At 41.3% G+C, this 18532-nt stretch overlaps 2 protein-coding genes and 1 long non-coding RNA gene across 5 annotated transcripts in view; 2 read left to right on the forward strand and 1 right to left on the reverse strand.

Moving 5' to 3' along the window:
• The first annotated feature begins 9 nt into the window (after window positions 1-9).
• NUDCD2 (NudC domain containing 2) lies at window positions 10-5452 on the forward strand. 2 transcript variants are annotated; one of them, XR_010615196.1, is made up of 5 exons: window positions 10-274; window positions 957-1005; window positions 2285-2436; window positions 3361-3696; window positions 4342-5452. XR_010615196.1 is itself a non-coding variant. In XM_065690845.1 (4 exons), the coding sequence occupies exons 1-4, from the start codon at window positions 17-19 to the stop codon at window positions 3442-3444; spliced, it is 543 nt and encodes a 180-aa protein (XP_065546917.1). In that variant the 5' UTR covers window positions 10-16; the 3' UTR covers window positions 3445-4825. The 2 variants fall into 2 exon arrangements, 1 of the variants encoding a protein (XP_065546917.1); XM_065690845.1 differs by having other exon boundaries at window positions 3361-4825.
• A 96-nt stretch (window positions 5453-5548) lies between these two features.
• On the reverse strand, window positions 5549-11348 carry CCNG1 (cyclin G1). Of its 2 annotated transcripts, none has more exons than XM_065690843.1 (7): window positions 11142-11348; window positions 10369-10632; window positions 9051-9304; window positions 8372-8450; window positions 8191-8289; window positions 7732-7926; window positions 5549-7063 (listed from the first exon to the last, which is right to left on the reverse strand). In XM_065690843.1, exons 2-6 carry the CDS (start codon window positions 10630-10632, stop codon window positions 7735-7737), a joined length of 888 nt encoding a protein of 295 aa, XP_065546915.1. In that variant the 5' UTR covers window positions 11142-11348; the 3' UTR covers window positions 5549-7063; window positions 7732-7734. The 2 variants fall into 2 exon arrangements, with proteins under 2 accessions (XP_065546915.1, XP_065546916.1); XM_065690844.1 differs by lacking the exon at window positions 11142-11348 and adding an exon at window positions 10787-10963.
• A 108-nt stretch (window positions 11349-11456) lies between these two features.
• The window catches only part of LOC136020121 (uncharacterized), a 65942-nt gene continuing 58866 nt past the window's right edge, over window positions 11457-18532 (forward strand). The window contains exon 1 of the long non-coding RNA XR_010615197.1: window positions 11457-11737. This is a non-coding gene — a long non-coding RNA (uncharacterized LOC136020121). The remainder of the gene's footprint in view (window positions 11738-18532) is intronic.

The following is an 18532-nucleotide window of genomic DNA, read 5'->3' on the forward strand; positions in this document are numbered from 1 at the left end:
CGGCTGAGCCCTGCGCATGCGCAGCCCTGCCCGCCCGGCCTGGCGGGGCGGTGATCTCGCGTCGTGCTGCTGCGTCCTGTCCCCCATGTCGGCTCCGTTCGAGGAGCGCAGCGGGGTGGTGCCCTGCGGGACGCCCTGGGGCCGCTGGTACCAGACCCTGGAGGAGGTGTTTATTGAGGTGCAGGTGCCGCCGGGCACCCGCGCGAAGGACATCTGCTGCGACCTGCAGAGCCAGCACATCGCGCTGTCCGTGCGGGGCCAGGACGTGCTGCAGGTACCGGGCCGGCGCGGCGGGGACGGGGTCGGCACCGCTCCTTATCAGCCGCTGCCGGCGCGGAGCGCCCCGCTGCGTGACGGGGATGAGATGCCTCAGTGCCCCGCCCGCGTCTGTGGGCATTTTGGTACATCAAAAGCGAAATGCATCAGAATAGTTTTGTCAGACTTTTAAAGACGATCGGAAAAACAAAGCCAACAAATTCCTTGGGTTTGCCTGCCTTGGGTTGTGCTGGGGCAGCGTGTGGGTGCTGCCGAGCGCCAGTAACCCTGCTCAGCTCTTACCGGCGTGGGGCACGTACCTCATGGCACCGCAGCTATACGTTACCCTTGACGTTTTCATAGCAACCCATTACAAAAGTCATTACTCTGAGAAGAGCCCTTCCACTGCCCTGAGGTACTGAAACAGGGTCTGTGTGGTAAATGCTTCATTAAAAAAGACAGAATCGTGTAACGAAAGCTTTTTGTTTTGTTTTGTTCGTGTGTACACAAAAAAATAATTGTGTAACAAAAAATGATTCTTTGATGGCCTGTGTGCAAGCCTGTGCTTACAGGGCGAGACCACCCTATCCATGTTCAGTAGAAAACAAGACGGGAAGTTGGGAGGAAAACTTGGCAATTCAGTGGCACCTAGATGCTGAGCAGGTTTTCCAGATTTGTAATACTGTATGTGTCTTTTGCAGGGTAAACTTTTTGACTCGACAGTAACTGATGAAGGAACATGGACATTAGGTAATAACCTCTGTCTGAGAGGGCATTATGAGTGCAGTGGGACATCTCAAAATATGCTGCAGAAGTTTTACCCCCCTTTTTTTTTGTAATAGGAGAGATTACTGTCTTCCCTGTACATAGCCTTGTAAAAAACCCAGCCACTATGGCCAGACCAAGGAACTGAGGTAGTACAGAAGCCTTACAGATGCTGTGTCTGGAAGCTAGTAGTCAATGAATTACAAACACTTCCATATAGTGGGTGTTTTTCTGCAAACCCTTGTTAAAGCTGACAATTACAGTGTAGTCATACGGTCTGATAGTTATATAGTTATGCCTCTCCGTAATTGTTGCTTTTCTTGGGTCGTCTTCTTTTATGCATTATGGTTTTGGGATAGGTGACATTATATGCATTCAAGTTTTGGGATGGGTGACAAAACCTACAGTCCAAGAGAATCAAAAACCAATCTAAAAGTCACACTAAAATACCTGCAGCTAATGAGAAAAGAAAAAAAGCTGCTCTAATTGTTATTATTGTTATTGTAAAGTGATCAAATTATTGTGGGTTTTGGTAATCACATCTGTGGAATGTGCCTCTCAATCCTCTTATCATGGATTTTGTTTTCCATTCAATATTTATTCTAAATATTTATTACTAATTTAGCAACTTAAATATGAAAACTGAAAGTGTAAACAAGCATCATGAAGCCTTTTCCAGTATGTGAATAATCTTCAAAATACACTTGCTAATACTGTATTTATTCAAAGAAGTAGAACCAGACATCCTACGTGTCACCTTTGAAATGTACTTCCAATATGTTGTCTATAGGCGTACTGTCTGTGTTTAAATAAATTGATTAGGATTCCATATGGTGCTAAAACTATTCTGGCTTTTATTGGTATTTTCTCTGTAAAGCTTGACCTCAAGTGTTTCTTTATTGCTTTAGCCGAGGTATACATATTACTTAATTAGATCTTTTATATGTTGTGAACCTATCTCAAAGGTTAGTTTATGTTTGCAGTAGAAGTACTGACAAAGTGTGTTTTAATCCCTTAAATTAGCTTCAGCATTTTACAGGCCAGAAAGGAGAGAAATGGCTGTATAGGCCATCTTTGCTTCAGCCTTTCCAGTTCTTGTTAATGTGTATTTATCTATCAAGAACCCTCTTGGTGTTAAGAATTTAAATTCACAAAAAAAAAAAAAAATCTGTACTTTTTAATGGTAAATTCACCAAAACAACAAAAAAGCCTAGTGCATAAGACTGAGTTTAATGGTTGGTTTATGTGTGTTTTCATTCAACAGAAGATAGGAAGCTGATACAAATTGTTCTAATGAAGACAAACCGAGATGCTGGAAATTGTTGGACGTCTCTGTTAGAAAACGAATATGCAGCTGATCCTTGGGTACAGGACCAGATGCAAAGGAAACTTACACTGGAGCGATTCCAAAAAGAGGCAAGTTAAAGGACCAGAATTACTCCTTATATTTTGCGTTTGCCAATCGGGGTCATGGCCATGAAAGCTGAGCAAAATTGTTCTGTTGTCCAGTGCTGTGGAAGCATATATTGTAGTTCAGTATATATAGAGAATACTCATGAGGCTGGTCAGTGTACTTTCAAGAGGTTATTCTGTCTGTAGTCTGAAGGTTTTATGAAAAGTTAAGATGGGTTAGGGGATGGTGCTGCTGTTTTAGGGCTTGTTTCACAATACTGATGACTTTTCACTTAAGTTAGGCTACACACAATTTGTTATTATATAGAATTATGACATAGCCGTGTTTACAACCCACTTCTAGCATTAAGCTGTTTTGAATATGTTGGCTTATAACATTGGATAATGTAGAATAGTTAGCTGGAAAATATTTTCCTTGCCCTTTTACTGAAATTGTTTAAATTGTTTTGGTACACCTTTAGCACACAGGTATTTCTATGAGTGTCTGCAGAGTTGTAGGATTACAACTTCTTACTTAACAGCTGAATCAGCACACTACACGCCACAACAAGGAACATAGTATTTATGAGACTTGTTATCCAGCATGACAGGTACTTCTATTTTCAAATTGTAATATCAAGGAACACTAGAGGCCAGACTTTTTCATCAACTTTCCTTGATATTTTTTTACTGGGAGACCTAACTCCTCGTCAAATTGAGAACAGCATCACAAAGTCACTTCAGCAGTATGCAGCCAAACTGTTGCAATTCAAGGTTTATGTGTCGATACATTTTCCATGAATTTCAGTGCCATGTCAAACAGATGACAAGTTGATCATTGTTATGTCCTTGCTACAATAGCAGAGTATTAACAGAAACAGTTTGGGGTTTTAAAATATTTTTATTATGAATAATGCATCAATTAAACTTTTCTTTTACCTCCATCAGAACCCTGGATTTGACTTCAGTGGGGCAGAAATTTCTGGAAATTACAGCAAAGGAGGACCGGACTTTTCTAGTCTTGAAAAGTAAACTGCTTTTATCTGTGTTCCCTGAGAGAAATTTCGTGTTGCACGTAAGGACTGGAATCGTGTAGCTGGTGAAGGCGTCAGTGATCTCTTCAGTGGATTGATGTCAAGTAATTACTTCGGTGAAGAGAAAGATCTCTTCCAGTAGAATGAAGACAAAGTATTACCAGCTGATTTATAAACTGTGATAACTTTCTAATACCAAGGGACAAACTATAGAGAAAGGCGTACAACAAAAAGTAACATCTTGAAGCAGGTGGGTTTGGGTTTTATTTTTCTTTTTAGAAACAGCATATTAAACTGGTCAGTTATAAATATGCCACTTGTCTTTATGCAGAAATACCTTATTCACTGTTGCAGAATAAAGGTTATAAGCAAGATATTAAATATTTTCTCTTAACTTGCAATGGGAAAGATATTAGGATGGCTACACTTACACTTTCCCTCTGTAGCAGCCCTCGGAAAACCCATAAATGTTACTCTAAAAAAGCGATTTAAATAAAATTACCACAGCATCTTGCCGTGGATAAGATTCTACAATCCACTGTGCTGTCAAGTACAGCACTAATGATTGCTACGTGTTACCAGGTAAATGACACTAGAAAACTGAAAGGTCAGGTGAAACTCTGATATATAAATAATTTTATGTGTTGATGTAATACAGCCTTTCAGTATAAATACTTAAGATTTTGAAACTAAGAGAATGTGATTACTTTCGAAAGGAATAGGAGGTCCCTAAGTAGGGAATGGTATCTTGCATCTACTCATTCCCAACATACAGCACTATGCTGCTATCTAAGAAGCTGTAAATTTTTATAGATACAGTTTTTAAACTTAATACCACATTTTAAACTTGGCTGTTGCATCATATAATATGTTATATGTGCCAATTATGTATCAGGAATTTTCTACGCATTGTTAAGGATGCAGCTGAGAAGCTCTCCAACCACAGCAATACGGAGCTGAGAAGCACTCCGACCACAGGATGAAGGCTGGGTAAAACACGCTAACAGAGGAGGAAAACATGATTGCCATATCCTGTTGTAGTCTGAACACAACTATTGCCTATATTTAAGTCCTAAGGAGAAGTCTCACTGGAGATAAATTGCAAGCAGCTGTGCATCATGCTGCTGAGCCTTATTTCTAAAATTGCACCATTATTTCAGTTGGCACATGGCAAAAATAAAGCAATAGTTGGGGATGAATGATATCATTTTAATTGCATCCACTGCTTTCTTGTAAGAACAAGCAAGCATTAATAGTCCTGAAATAGTGTGCTCCTTCTACTCATGTCATCTTTACAGAATGTGAAGTAGGTCCATACACTGTGCTTGGGTTGTTGAGAGCTTGCCTTACTATGCAAAGTAAAGTAGTGTGGTATCAAATGCTGATGTCTGGCAATGAAGTTCTGTGCCTTTACCATGATCCTAGTACAGAAGGTGGATGCTATAGTTAAGAAATGAACAAGACTGGTGCAAAATTAACTGAAGACAGAGAAACAGAAAACAGTTAACGTTGCACAAAAATGCTGAAGTACTGTCCTGTGAAATAGTATTTTTTACAGCAGTTGGTTTGCACAGGGTGGTTGTGTATGTCTTTTACTTACAGAAGTTTAGCATGTCATCTGATACCTCAGTGCATGAACTTACGTTTGCTATGTGCACTTCAAAGCTAAACATTCCCATAGTCTCTGCTTTATGAAATAGCATGAAAGTCACCCTACAGCTAAGTCAAAGAAAGGACAGCTGTTTAGAATGTACTCTGGCATCACAATTCTGAATTGTTTTAAAAGAAGAGGTTTGAACTACTGGGTTAGCTACTTTGATCATATCCTGCAAGTTACAGGCCTCCAGTTTTAGAAGAATACAGATGAAATTAAAAGGATCTCAAAGGATTTAAGAGTAATTGTGGGCCAAGTTGTGATAATTTTTGTCAAGTATCTTGAGTTTCTCCTGTTGGTTCTCCAGCCTTTCCCATGCAGCTTCAACCTCTTAATTAAAAATTTGAAAATATCTCCATAATCTCTTACGTACTGTTCAGAGATAAGTCACTTCATAGGCTTTCTGCTAGGATGTTTTCTAACAAATGGGAAAAGTCACACAGGTAAGCACGTTTCAATGTTTAATTGAAAGGTCCATATTTTAATATTGAGACATGACAATTAGAACTGCACACTGTATCTTCACCATCTCTCCCAGCAGACTGACCACATCTTTGTCCGAATCAGTTGCATGCTTTTCGCAGGCCAGCACAATAGTACTGGGAGTAGTAAAAACCCAATTACATGTTATGCGGTGCAATCACCCATGAGTTCATGAGAGAGTTTGATTTGTCCAATACAGAGCTTTGGTATGAAGTCTTCTATGAAAGGCTTAACTAATTTGAGATATTGAAAGAATGGTTTCCCCCTCACCATAAAAAGGGAAGGGTTGCCTGGCTAACACCTGAGACCACTCTGAATTCAGAACATTCTCATCTCTCCTTCTCCACTAAGTCAGTTCATATGACTATCCATTACTAACAACCCATCGCTAACAGCCTCTGCTCCACTGTGATGCAGCATCAAGAGGTCATTAGCAACATTCCCTCAACCTCTATTCATCTTACATACAGTAATACATTCTTATTACTCTCTTCCTTGTTAGCACTAGAACCATGATACACTTCAAGTACTGATCTGGTCTTCAGAAAAACACAGTTGTATTTTAAGCAGCTTATCATTAGAGAGATCAGAGCTGAAGCAATCTTCAGTGTTTCTCAATTCTTCCTATGTACAGGTCAGGATGGGGTATTAGCCCTGCTCTTACTGTGCCTGTAAAAATGTACCTGTTAAGCATCAGCTTTTACCTCTTGTACAGTGAGACTTTGGAGATGTCAGCTTTAGGGTAGGTGACCCAGTACACTCCCTCAGCGTTCATCAAGTATCACGAAGCTTTTACACTCTATGATACAGTTCCTAATCTCAGTAAGCTACCCTTCTTACAAGACACTGAAGTTAATGATGCTGGGTTAGTGACTACCCTTTTATAAGGCAATGAACTCTTCTCCTGCTTTAGCTACTTGACATATCTGTCAGGTATCACATGGCCTAGTTTTTAACGTGTCTATCGTAGAAGGCCAGTGTCCTGCCCAGCAGGAACATATGGACCATGTGACACTGCCCAAACAGCTAGTTAGGTGGACCAACAGGCATTTGCCACCGTCATCAGTATTGAGCACGATTAGTCTTTAGTTTAACACACTGCAGCACTGTGCTAGTGTCATGTAATCTTTGGAACCAGATTTTTAAAATTAAATAATTCAGTACCTGCACTTACAGTAAACCAAAGTTAGACTACACAAGCTGCTCTGCAAACTATAAGGTATTAAAATTCCATGTATCAGTATTGTAGTATTTCACTAAACAGTCTAACAAATAAGGCTGAAAACCGACACTGAATATTATTGTAATCATCATGAAAAGAACGTATTTGCTGGAAGGATCCTTAGTCTGAGATGTTACATATTCTTTCCATGAGTTGAGTTCTCCTTTATTAAGATCAAGTTTCAGACTTCATTTCTTTAATATTCATGTGTCTGTTGACAAGGTCACAGCATAGTTCTCCCCTCATTTTACTGTATTCCTGTAAAAAAATCCAAACCAGTCAACTGAAGGCTTTCTACAAGACCTAAACAAAGCATCAGACTTCAATATTGCAAGACAACAACAAGACAGCTGTTATAGAAAATACGTAACCTTTGGAATTAAGAGTCTAGATAAGGAAGTAGTTCACAGTTTCTACAGAGTAAAAAAAACCCAGTAATATGAATAACTGAATTAGAGTTTTTAGACTTAACTAATCAGACAGTTACACAAGTAAAACTACTGAACTGTCTTCCTTTTAAGTGGTTTAAGTGAAAGATTAAAAGAAACTCATTTTAATAGGCAAACTGTTTCCTCTTAGCTGATTCTTTTTAGGATAGGGGCAAACCAAGCTTTTTCTCTGCCTTTTTACCAGGTTTATTCCACATTTTAGTTTGCATAAGGTCCCAATGTCTGTATAACACATTTCTGCTCCCACAGCACACCAGAGGATCAGTTCTTTTTCCAGTGTTTATATATTAGGTTGCCACTTCTTTAGGTACAGCACTGGCTCAAGCATGAACATGAGAACAGACCAGCCTCTATAACAGGCCTACTATGTTTATGTTACATGTCTTCAAGAGGTTACTTATACAGAATAAGAAACTTCGAGGTAGTTAACAGCTAATTACTTCTACACAATCAGAAGCTGGTTTTAAAAGAAGTTACCTATTATGAGCTGGTCTCTGGAATTGTAGGAAGATGTGCTATTCTGTAGTAGCTATGTTTAAGCTGCCGTGCTGTACGTCCAGACACAATCCATTTTAATTTCTGGACATTTGGCTTGGAACACTTGCTTGAGGAATATTCTGTAAGGCACTTCAGCACCAGCTCCTTCCAGAAGGTCAAATCTCTGTTGTTTATCTAGAGAGCAAAACAGAATCTTATGTAATTCATTAAATCCTTAGTCATACATGTACGTTCAGCTTCTTTATAGAAGATAGGAAACCAGAGATCCCAAGCCAAATGGAAAAAAAGCCATGAAACCAAAGCAAAACCAAACCCAAACAAACAAAATCCCAACAAAGCCACAAAAGAAACCAGTATGCCAGAGGATCTCCCCCTTTTCCTCTGTGTAGGCACTTGCATGCATTTTTCTTTCTTCCTCCTCTGAATCTTTATATATACCTTGGAATGCAACTGCAGAAATTCCAATGCCTCTGTCAGCTCCAGCAGTTTTTGTTCTTCTATCTCTAGAGCCATAATAGACAGTGCCAAGACAGAGGGCTGGAGAGACAGAAAAAGTTTTTAAACACTGCTTTGTTAAGTTTCACTAGCTTCATTGTCTTTGAGCTTTCAAGACATTTACCTTGGCTTTAGAAAACATGATTCTGCAGTGACAAGCCTTAAGATGGGTCTCAAGTCTCTCAAAATTAAGGTATTTTCTCCTGTAATAAAAACATATGAGTGAATGTAAAAAAAGAATGCAAGCTTGATCAAGGCAGCACCACCCTTGGGAACTCAGAGCTGCAGGAAGAATGTTGTTATCTAAACAAAGGCCTCATTTGTCCCAGAAATTCTAGGGTTACAGTCAAACAGGTGTTCAGTTTTGGCAGCCCTAATGTTAAAAATAAATCTTGTGGTACACTGGGGAGAACCATACTGTTAAAATAGGCTTATCAACAGGAATTTTATTGCTTACTAGCAAAAGGAATCTTTTTCTAAGCCAGCTTTTGAAATCGTTGCAATGAGGCAATACTTAGCACAGCATAAGCAGAGATTTATTATACCATCGTTATTGAGCAAGTTTGGTTTTTGGCTCAGAGAGGAATACTCTTTGGATCAACTTATGCAAACAACTTTAAAAACCGAAGTAACATTAAGCCACAGATATTCACATTTATGATATCTACACCAGTAAGGGGTAAAGTTTGTGGGGTTTTTAACTATAGAAAGGCCATTTACTCAAGTTATTTCCCTGATTACTTTTCTACATAGGCTTCCTGATCATATGCAGTCATAGCTAAAAAAAGTATTATATATATTACCTTTCACAGCTTAAGTTCTCATGAATGAGTGAGTGATACAGTTGTAAAAACTGGAAGGCTGTTGTAGCTTTGACTTTCCAACACAGCTTCTCCAATACAATTTTTTCCATTCTCATCATATCAGAAACAGTGAATCTGTACTGGCTTATACGAATTAAATCAGTGGCTAGAGGAACATTTCTCTCTTCTTCTGATGCCTTCACAGCCAAGTAGAAGCAGCTGAGTCCAACACAGCCCAAGTGTTTAGGCTGTACCTAAGGAAAAGTGAATTGTTGTTTGTTAACTTTAAAGAGGAAAGCCTTTGATCAGCCATGTCAATACATGTAGGGCCAATGTATATTAGGAAAGAAAATTAAGGGGGGCAGACTGGGGTGTTCTGTTTTTGAAGATGGAGAAATGTCTTTTATCTACTTATATTATTATCTTTATTTAACTGAATGATAAGACCATTACACACTGCAAGTTCTGCCTCATTCATCTAAAAAAGCAAGACTGTAGAACAATGTATTTTGATTGAGGTAGGACTGTTTTCTTAATGAGGTTCGATAATAGCCCAATTAGAAGTTTTGAGGGCTTAAAGTGTGCAACATATTGACTTATGCAAAGAAAAGAAAGAAATGTTTGGGTTTTTTTTTTTACTTTTTTCTATACACACACACACACATATATATATACAAAAACCTTATTTTATTCAACAGGCACTACAGTGCCCATTTTTACTGCTTATTTTGGATTCAGAGATCATCATTTTCCTAACCACCCCATCTAGCTTTCTCATTTTTGTTTTAACACACAAAGAAAACAAGCTGTTGTTCTTGACCAGATAGCACAGTGGTAATCCTGTTTTGTTAGGCAATTAAAAACAACCCAGGTCAGCATGCCACATATGCATGGTAGAATAGTATTAACAAAATGTTTTACCAGATTCTAAGTGCTGCACAGCTTCAAACTGCTTAATATTGCTTATGGGTAAGTTTAAACAGTAAAGTAAGTCATTTAAGGCATTCTTGTATATATGCAACAGGCAAGACAATCTGTCTTGATCTAACCCATGAATACGGCTTGCATTTCCAAGCCTATGGACATCCTCAAGTTGAAACTGATGCCCTCCTTCTTGTATTCTCTAGAGGTAACATCTTTTTTATCAATACTAAAATCTGAACAGGGAAAGCCATTTCTTATCTCTTGTGCAATCAGAACCTCTGGAAGGAGCTTAACCTTCAGCCATCTAAAGCCAAGATGTTTTAACTTATAAAAGGAATAAGGCTGCAATGAGCAGAAGCCACTGACTGACAGCTTATACTGCAGAAAGCCTTACCTTCATTTTTGACAAGAATCTGTCTAAGAAATTCACAGCTAGTGAAAAAGTCTCTGTATGGAAGCCAAAGAATTGAGTTAAGCTGAGAAGGTCTTTCACTTCAAAGTCTCGAAGCCTTGCAGTCATCCGGAGGCCATGATCGTGCGCAGATTCGATCAGCCTCAGGCCAGAGGCCTTTGGCTGACATCTTGACTCCTGTTCCAAGAGGGCTGTGAGCTGGTCCAGCAGCTCCTGAGCTTCAGTAGTTACAAGCGTTTCAATCATCTGTAACAAAAACCAAATGTAAGCATATCAAACAGCTTAAATGGAGAAAACTTACTAAGTTACACTTGTCCCTAAAGCAAGAGAGAACCTTTCTCTGCAGGTATGTGAACTACTCAGCAGGGAAGCCGTCCCTAGACAGACCGAGCCCTCTTACCCAACGGCGCGATGTTCTTCGTCCCAAACCCTGGTCACCCCGCGCACCCCAGGGGCGAGGTGACACCGCAGCTGAGCGGCTCTCGGCCACCGGGTTCCACAGCCGGGCCCCCGGCAGCACTCCCCGGGCGCCGCAGGGCCCTGCCCGCCCCCTACGCACCCCGGGGACAAGCCCGGGTCCCGCACCGCGCAGGCGCCGCCTCCCCAGGACAAGCCTGGGCCTGCCCTTCGCCGCCCCAGGGGCTCCGCCGGCGGACGAGCGACCTGCCAGCTGTGTCAGCGGGACGGAGGGGACGGGCCGGCAGCACGGAGGAGCCCGAACCCACCGCCGGTGGCGCCCAGCCCAGCGGCCTTACCTTGTCCCTGTCGCCCCGCTACCTTCTCGGTGGGGAGGGCCCCGAGCCGCTGTGACCAGCGGCGGCGGCGCCGAGGGCTCACTGTAAAGCGCTGTCCAGGCCCTCGGGCACCGGCGACCATCGGGAGAGCGCCGGGCACCAACCGCCCCGCGCACACAGCCCGCGGCGCTCCGCAACGCTCCGCTGCGGGGCGGGGCTTAGGAGTTGATAGACTTCCAGGCCAGCCAATCACAGAGCGCGGGTGGCGGGGCGGGGCGGGATGCCGTCGCTAGGAGACAGGCCGTGCAGGCACAGTGGCGGCCTCTGTTGGCAGCGCCTCCGCCTAGCAGGTCTCGGCTCCGCCCGTCGCCTCGGCGCCGCGGAGCACGAGGTGCCGGGGCCGCTCCGCGAGGGACTGCAGCCCGGCGGGGTGTGCGTGCTCGGGGCGGGGCGAGCAGCACGGCTCCTCCGTCCCCGGGCTGGAACACCCGGTGGGCTCTGCTGCGGCTCAGGCGCGGCTGCCCACGCACCTGCCTCCACCTGCTCTGGGTGTGCGCTCGGTGGAGCCCAGCAACAAACGCTCTTTCCGCCGGGAAAGCTGACGCGGTTATGCGAAGGTGAGCCGTTAGCTCCGGTTGGTTGTCAGCCTCGGGTCAGGGTGTGCATAAGCTTCTCTTCTTTTTGTTTGGGATAAGGAAATATGTTACCGGAGTTGGAAAACACATGGTGGTGGTTTCAAACACACAAAGCAGCGTCCGCAACTATTCCAGGTGCAGAAAGTGTTCTGCTTCTGAGCCGGCTTCAGGCGAGGGAAGGGAGTTGCTCACTGTTGAGAGGTTTTTTTTTAGGGTGTTCTCGAGGCCCGAGACTTTTTATTTATGCAATAAATGTCCCATTATCTGATATTTTATCAAAAGTTAATCCCAGTTTCTTAAAAGGCTGAGAAATGCCTGAAGGATGTGTTCTGCAGACCTGTAATGGATGCTGCCTCTTTTGAACCTTTAAAGGTGCTTAAGTACTTGCTTCCTTAAAACTATGGGGGCGTAGGTTTCCACTTCAGTCTGAAACTTTCAAGCAGTTTTGTGATGATTGCTATGAATTGGTTGAAATGCTTAAAATTCTCCAAAGGTGTGAGCTGATGTTTTCTGTAGTGCAGGGGTTTTAGGAAGGCAAACCTCTTGGCTATATTTGATCTTCCAACTCCTCAAAGAGAATATATGTTGATATGTGACTAACAGATGAGGTGATATGCCCTGAACTTTGCTTACCACTAAATATATAGATGTTGAAGATGTATCAGTATTGTAGATGAGAGGAAGCTCTCTGCATCTTCATAGGACTTGAAAGAGTTCAGTTGCAGGTGGGCTTTATGGCTTTTGGAAGTCCAGGATTTCAGTACAGCCTAGGTGATAATCATCCTGAGAAGAATGTGGTGGGGTTTTTTTCTGTTTCTTTGGGTTTTTTTTTTGGTGTGTGAAGTGTTTCAACTTGTCTGTGGTTCAAAAATATTCCTGAAAGGAAGGGTGAACGTTGTATGCAGTACTTAGGCAATATTTCTGGCACCACTTTTGGCCAGATATACTAATAATCTACATCTGAATGCCTAAGTGGAAGAAGTCGCCCTTTGTCCTGTGCGACTCTGTTTCTCTGTTTCTACCTTTTCTGCTTATGAACACGTTTGTTTTGCATTTGCTGTGAGCCTTATTTCTGAAGTGCTTTATGCCTTTCCTTAAAAAAATGGAGACGGATGAGTTGCACCTGAAGTGGTGGCTAATTGCAAAGGACCGAGACCTGTTCCAGGCAGTATTTTACCTTCCGCTATAGCACAGCATTTTCTTTATAATACTCATAGCATTAGAGCTTGTCACATCAGTCAGGAGTAGAGGACAAGAGGGTTTTAAAGCAATTTTGGGTTAAAATTAGTGTAATATTTGTGAGACCAGAAAAAAGAGGCAGTTTAGCTGATAGGTATGATAGATAATACTGCCGTTGTTCACAACAGGGTACTTTTGTTATGCAGGGGTATGTCTAATATAGTTGCACCCAACAATGAACTATGATCTGGTGTGCATAAATTCTGGTCCCTGTTACCTGAAATGAACAGCATGGAGGATTTGCTCTCAGATTGGTCTTTGCGGTATAGCTATGAGAAATGTTTTTATTATACGTGTTGGAGTAATGCTGTGAAATTACTTTTACTTGAAAGCAGTCTGTGTGGAAAATAAAGGTTAGTTATGAGAGTGATTTTTGTCTGGCAAAAGTTGTCCATGTGTGGGGTTTTCTTACTGTTTGGGAGCATTGGCTAAATACTGGTAACAATATTATGTGTGGACTCACCAAAGTAATAGTGAGCTTGAGTTGCTCTAAATATGGTCATCCAAACTCGATTTTAACAGCACTTAGCACATCCTCCCTTTTTCTGTGTTAATGGCTGTCCTCATCAATATTCATCGGCCTATTGGCATAAAGGGAGAGGAAGGAGAGGGTACAGCTTTCCTGGGAAGCCTCTGCAGTCATTTTCCTTTATTTGAAGGAGTGTGAGTGTAAAACAGAGGGACTGTTTTATGCATCAACGAGCTTTATCATCTTGGTCCATGTATCAAAAGCTGTGTTCATCCTACTTTCTCCTGTTGTACTTCTCACTGATCTATTATGGGTTTGTTTCATTCTCCCTATGACTTACCTTTGGAAATCAATTAAAGCTGGTTTTATTAGAAGAATCTTTGTACTTCAGAAGGCTGAGATGAATGACAGGAAAGGTAAGACCGGAAAGAAGAGTGGGTACAGATGAAGAGATTTCTAAGAAAAATGTCTTTTGCATAATAAGTGCTTGAATTTCTAAAAGACATTGTGGAAACCAGCATGAGGGAGCTCTTGTGTGATGGTGGAATGACCAAATAGCGTGTTTATCTTTCTGCTGTAAAGCACTTGCATAGAATCTAACCTTCATGTTTCAACTCTCCATCTATTTAACTTCCTTCCTCAGGCCTTTGAGAGCTAGTGATAGAGTGAATGCATCTAAAAATCACTGTTTTGACCCTCATTATAATGACCTTGATTTGTATGTCTTTTAGACAAGAAAAAGTAATTTGTTCAAAAACGAAAGTGGAAGTGTCAATCCCAAATCTCTTGTCACAGCCTGACAAGAAAATGAGTTGGCTTTCTGTGCTACAAACTCTTAACTATAAATCAATCTGTTGCTACTATGAGATTCCTGTATAATTGCCCATGAATGCGAACTCAAGTACTTCAAGTATTCACAGATGTAGAACATCAGAAATAAAGATTATAGTAAATCGGATCTCATGAATATGCATATTTTTATTGCCAGTAAATACTCTGAGTTATCTAAATTAAAATTCAAAATTATATATTGCGAAGGAAGCATTCCTCTTTTTTAAGAGTTGGAAAACATTTGCAGTAGTCTTCCTGTCATTACTATGCACATAATAATCATGTGAAGCAAATGATACTTCTTTTTTATGCTGCTTGTTTTAAATAGCTTTTGTTTCTTAACTGTGCTATTAAAAATAGACTGAGAACTCTAAAAAGCAGTGGGCCACGGAGCTGGTTGGAAGGCACTGACAGCAGCCAAAGCCACTGGCCTATTTTTTGTTTTTGCAGTAAGGATTCTGGGCTGAATCAACACTAAGAAAAACTGACTTGCGTCCATTGAATGTAATGTACGTGCTTTGACTTAAAAGCATTCCTAGGGCTTAGACGCTTAGTAAGTGGAAGCCCAGAGGACCTTTACTGTTGTATTCAGTTAACATCCCTGGTGCTGTCTAGCTTGCAGTTAGCCACCTGGGCTAACTTTGCAGCTGTGACAGGCGTCTTGCTCTAAGGTGTCAGGCTTTGCTGAAGTGGCTGAAGCAAGTGAACACACTCGATCTGCTCTGCAGTCTGCTGCTCAGTGTGGGTAGAAGACTCTTCAAGAGCGTGGCAGCAAACAAGTGAGGGCACCAGTAACTGCTGAAGTGTGTTGTAGCTGTTCCCTTCAAGCTCTGCCGGATATAAGATAGAGGATTAAGACTGTATAGCCAAAGGAGTCTCATCTTCTCTGTTAGATGTCTGTTCTGCCTCCTTGGTGGATGTCCTGCCTGAGGCACTTTTCTTGTGAATCGGTATTGTGGCTGAAGGCACATTGATCCAAGTTCATACAGCTCTGCCAAGCTGAGGAGTGGGGTAGTCCTGGGACTGCTGCAGGGGTGGGTGGTGATCCTGCCATAGCAGAGTGGATAGTTGCAGAAGTGATATCTTCACCTCTCTTTAATCTATATCTGTATGTCTTTAATCTGTAAATGTCTTTAATCCCTACAGCCAGAGTCAGAGAGCACCAGTAGGTCTTAACTACCTGGGACTTCCACCCATACTCCCTGTCCAGGGCTCCAGGAACCTCACTGAGCTCAGGGCTGTGGTCTAGGAAGGGCTGTGGTCTAGGAAGGACTGTGGTCAGCCTTCTTCCCCGCTTGTCCAGACTTGTTGGCTGGACTTTCCAGATGGACCTTGGGTTTGCCTCATCACTTCCCATGTGTGTGGCAATCACAGGGCCATCGACACAGGCTGTCACCAGACTGGCTCTGCTCACTCTGCTGTGGGTGGTGCCTTTGCTGGTGAGGTCCTGCCCTGCCTTTGCCAGGGTTATCCTCAGTTTCAAGTTAGTCTTTCCTGGTGGAACAAAGCTGATCCATGGCTCTTTTGCCTTTACGATTCAGTCCTCAATACTTCTGTCTGATTGTATAGAAAATGCTGTGTTCTTTGCACTTCACTTGGTCTAGAAATGCCTTGTATATGTGAAAAAATTCCTATACATCTTGCTGTAAATAGCATTATTACAAACAAGCTTTAATCAAAAGCAGGTTTTCATGGGAAAGACTTAGTACTTTTTTTATATAGTTTTCTCATCTTTCTCACTACTTGTGAGAAGTACCATTTGCAATTACCCCTATATGTTAATATGTGATTTTAAAACCTGCTTCTGTAAGGATACTTGCTGAAATGAATAGGGCTTCCTTTCCTGCAGGCTGTTCTGGGCAAAAGCGAGAGTTTGTGGTTAGTAGAAGACAGATCCCATAGTTAAGCCCTTTGGAGATTATAAAGCTGTTGTTACCAGCTAGGGGAATTTCTGCTGTAGCATTATTTGGTGATGAGTTATAAACAGATATTGATTTGCTTGAACAACATCAGGAAGCACTGCAATATGATTGTCTTAACTGGAGAAATGTGTGTATGTGGGCTGAGGCCTTGGGAGTAGGAAATGTATTATCCTTTCTCCTCTGAGAAAGGAGACCTATAGATCTAATATTACCCTGTTCTGAAGACAACTGCTGAAGTTAATACTTTTTACATTTCACTATATAATGTTTTGTAACTGTAGCATCAGAATTAAGATAAAGCTCCTTGCAGTTATTTTTGCTGGGATTTCAGTAAAAAACAAAAACAAAACCAAAATGTGACTGAAAGGGGCAGGGGAGAAACCTTTCCAGCTCTTTTCTTGTGTTTCATATACAGTTCATGTAGACCAACATACATAGGGAGAATTGTGGTTTTGATATCCGTTGTCAGTAGTTGCATCATGCTTGTTCCCTCATAGTAATAATTGTTTGGAGTTAGTTCACTAATGTAACTGTAAAGAACTGCATGTGAGAAAGAAGGGGAAATGAAAGTAAAGAGGTGAAGCTTCCCAAGTAAATATGAGGCCTTACAGGACATTTGATTTGTCTGGAGTTACTCCTTTACAGAAACTTGTTACATCAAATATGTTGGAGAAGAGAGTAAAGATCTCTGGGATGGATTTAAGTGCAAGTGCTTGTGAATACAGCTGTTTTTCTCAAAAGTGGAGCTGTGTCACACTCTGCAAACTGTCCCATAAATAGTCAGAGTATTCAGAGGATTGCTTCATGTCAGATTGGAATAACCTGCTCTCCCAGTGGTCCAGTCAAGTGGTATATGGGTGTTTGTTTGGGGCTTTTTGTTTAGCATGTGGTTATGACAGAGAAATACTAAATAATACATTGATCTGTGTCAAATAAAAGGTGGAGCTTCCACTTGGAAATGGAATTTGTAAGTAAATAAATATAATCTACTTTTTGCACTTGTATTTTCTGAATGCATCGTTATTTATTACATATATACCATTCACTGTTAATTTGCTGATAATTGTATAGACACTTATAATGATACAGAGCCTATCCGGGTTATGTGGGGTTTGTAAGATCAGTTCTATGCTACCAAAATTAATAATGAAAATAATTGGGACAGTTTTGAGGAAGAAGAACGTGCGATTCAGGCTTCTACCGCATGAGGGCAGTAGCGGCACATGCTTTGTGTCGTCCTTATTCATGTTTAACGTTAACACTCATTAAAGACTGCGAGCTTTGGTATATTTATATTAGGTGTTTCAGTGAATGTGTTGTGGAACTACTTTTATAAATCCAGAGCTGAGAAATACCAGAAAAGACTGTGAAGGAAGAGAGTTTTATAAAGAGCACTTTCAACTTAACCTCCCACTAGAATTTCTTCAAAGTTTTTCGAAGAATGAGTTTCAAAGAAAAGCAGGAGAACTTGCTGAAGGGAAGAAGATGCTTTCACTTGACAAGCAGAGTTGGCAAATCTACATCTGAAGTGTTCTAGGTTTTTCAGGAGATGGTCAAGTTTTACAGGAATTAAACTTCTTTTTCTGAAGGATTCATTTTCATACACAGTGTTTAATTTTACTGTTTAGTTCAATACCCACCAGGATTATTTACTTAAATACTTACTGTGTACTTAAATCATGTACTTGTCACATCCTCATGTGGCTTCTTTGCAGCAGCAGTTACGGAAGTATTAGATGAATAATTACCCCTCCCTTTGCCTTTAACATGAGACCTCTCATGTTTTCTTAACTGGCTTTCAGTGTTGAGTCAGATTAGTAGATTTGTGAGAGAACGATGTATGTAGCTACAGGTGTCTTAATGCGTGTTGTCTTCTAAATTGTGATTTGTCCACCAGTTGAGGACTTTTTGATATGGCATATGGTGACAAGATTTTTGGGGCAGTTAATGTAACAGTGAAGATAAGATTGTAACTGGACAGGTATCTTGCTGAGGTGGCACAAGGACTGGTCTAGTGGATTGATGAATATAATTAATTCTGTAATTGGGTGTTACGGTTTTAAGAAACTGCCGATCCAATATCCAGTCTGCTTTTGTTTTCTGTGTCTTCTCAGCTTTACATAAGCTAGTTGTGCTTGCGCTCCACTGAGTCTGGAAACGCCGCAGTTACAAGCCAGTGATTGAGCAGAACAGTGAATTGAGAGGTTTCTGCAGAAGACCATGTAGATCTATTAAATGAAGCACAAAAAGTAACTCCACAGAAGCGCAGGGGCTGCTGACTTGTCGGTGGTGTGGGGTGTTTGTATTTACATGCCT

The sequence above is a fragment of the Lathamus discolor genome, chromosome 10, assembly GCF_037157495.1.
Source record: "Lathamus discolor isolate bLatDis1 chromosome 10, bLatDis1.hap1, whole genome shotgun sequence".
Classification (NCBI taxonomy): Eukaryota; Metazoa; Chordata; class Aves; order Psittaciformes; family Psittacidae; genus Lathamus; species Lathamus discolor.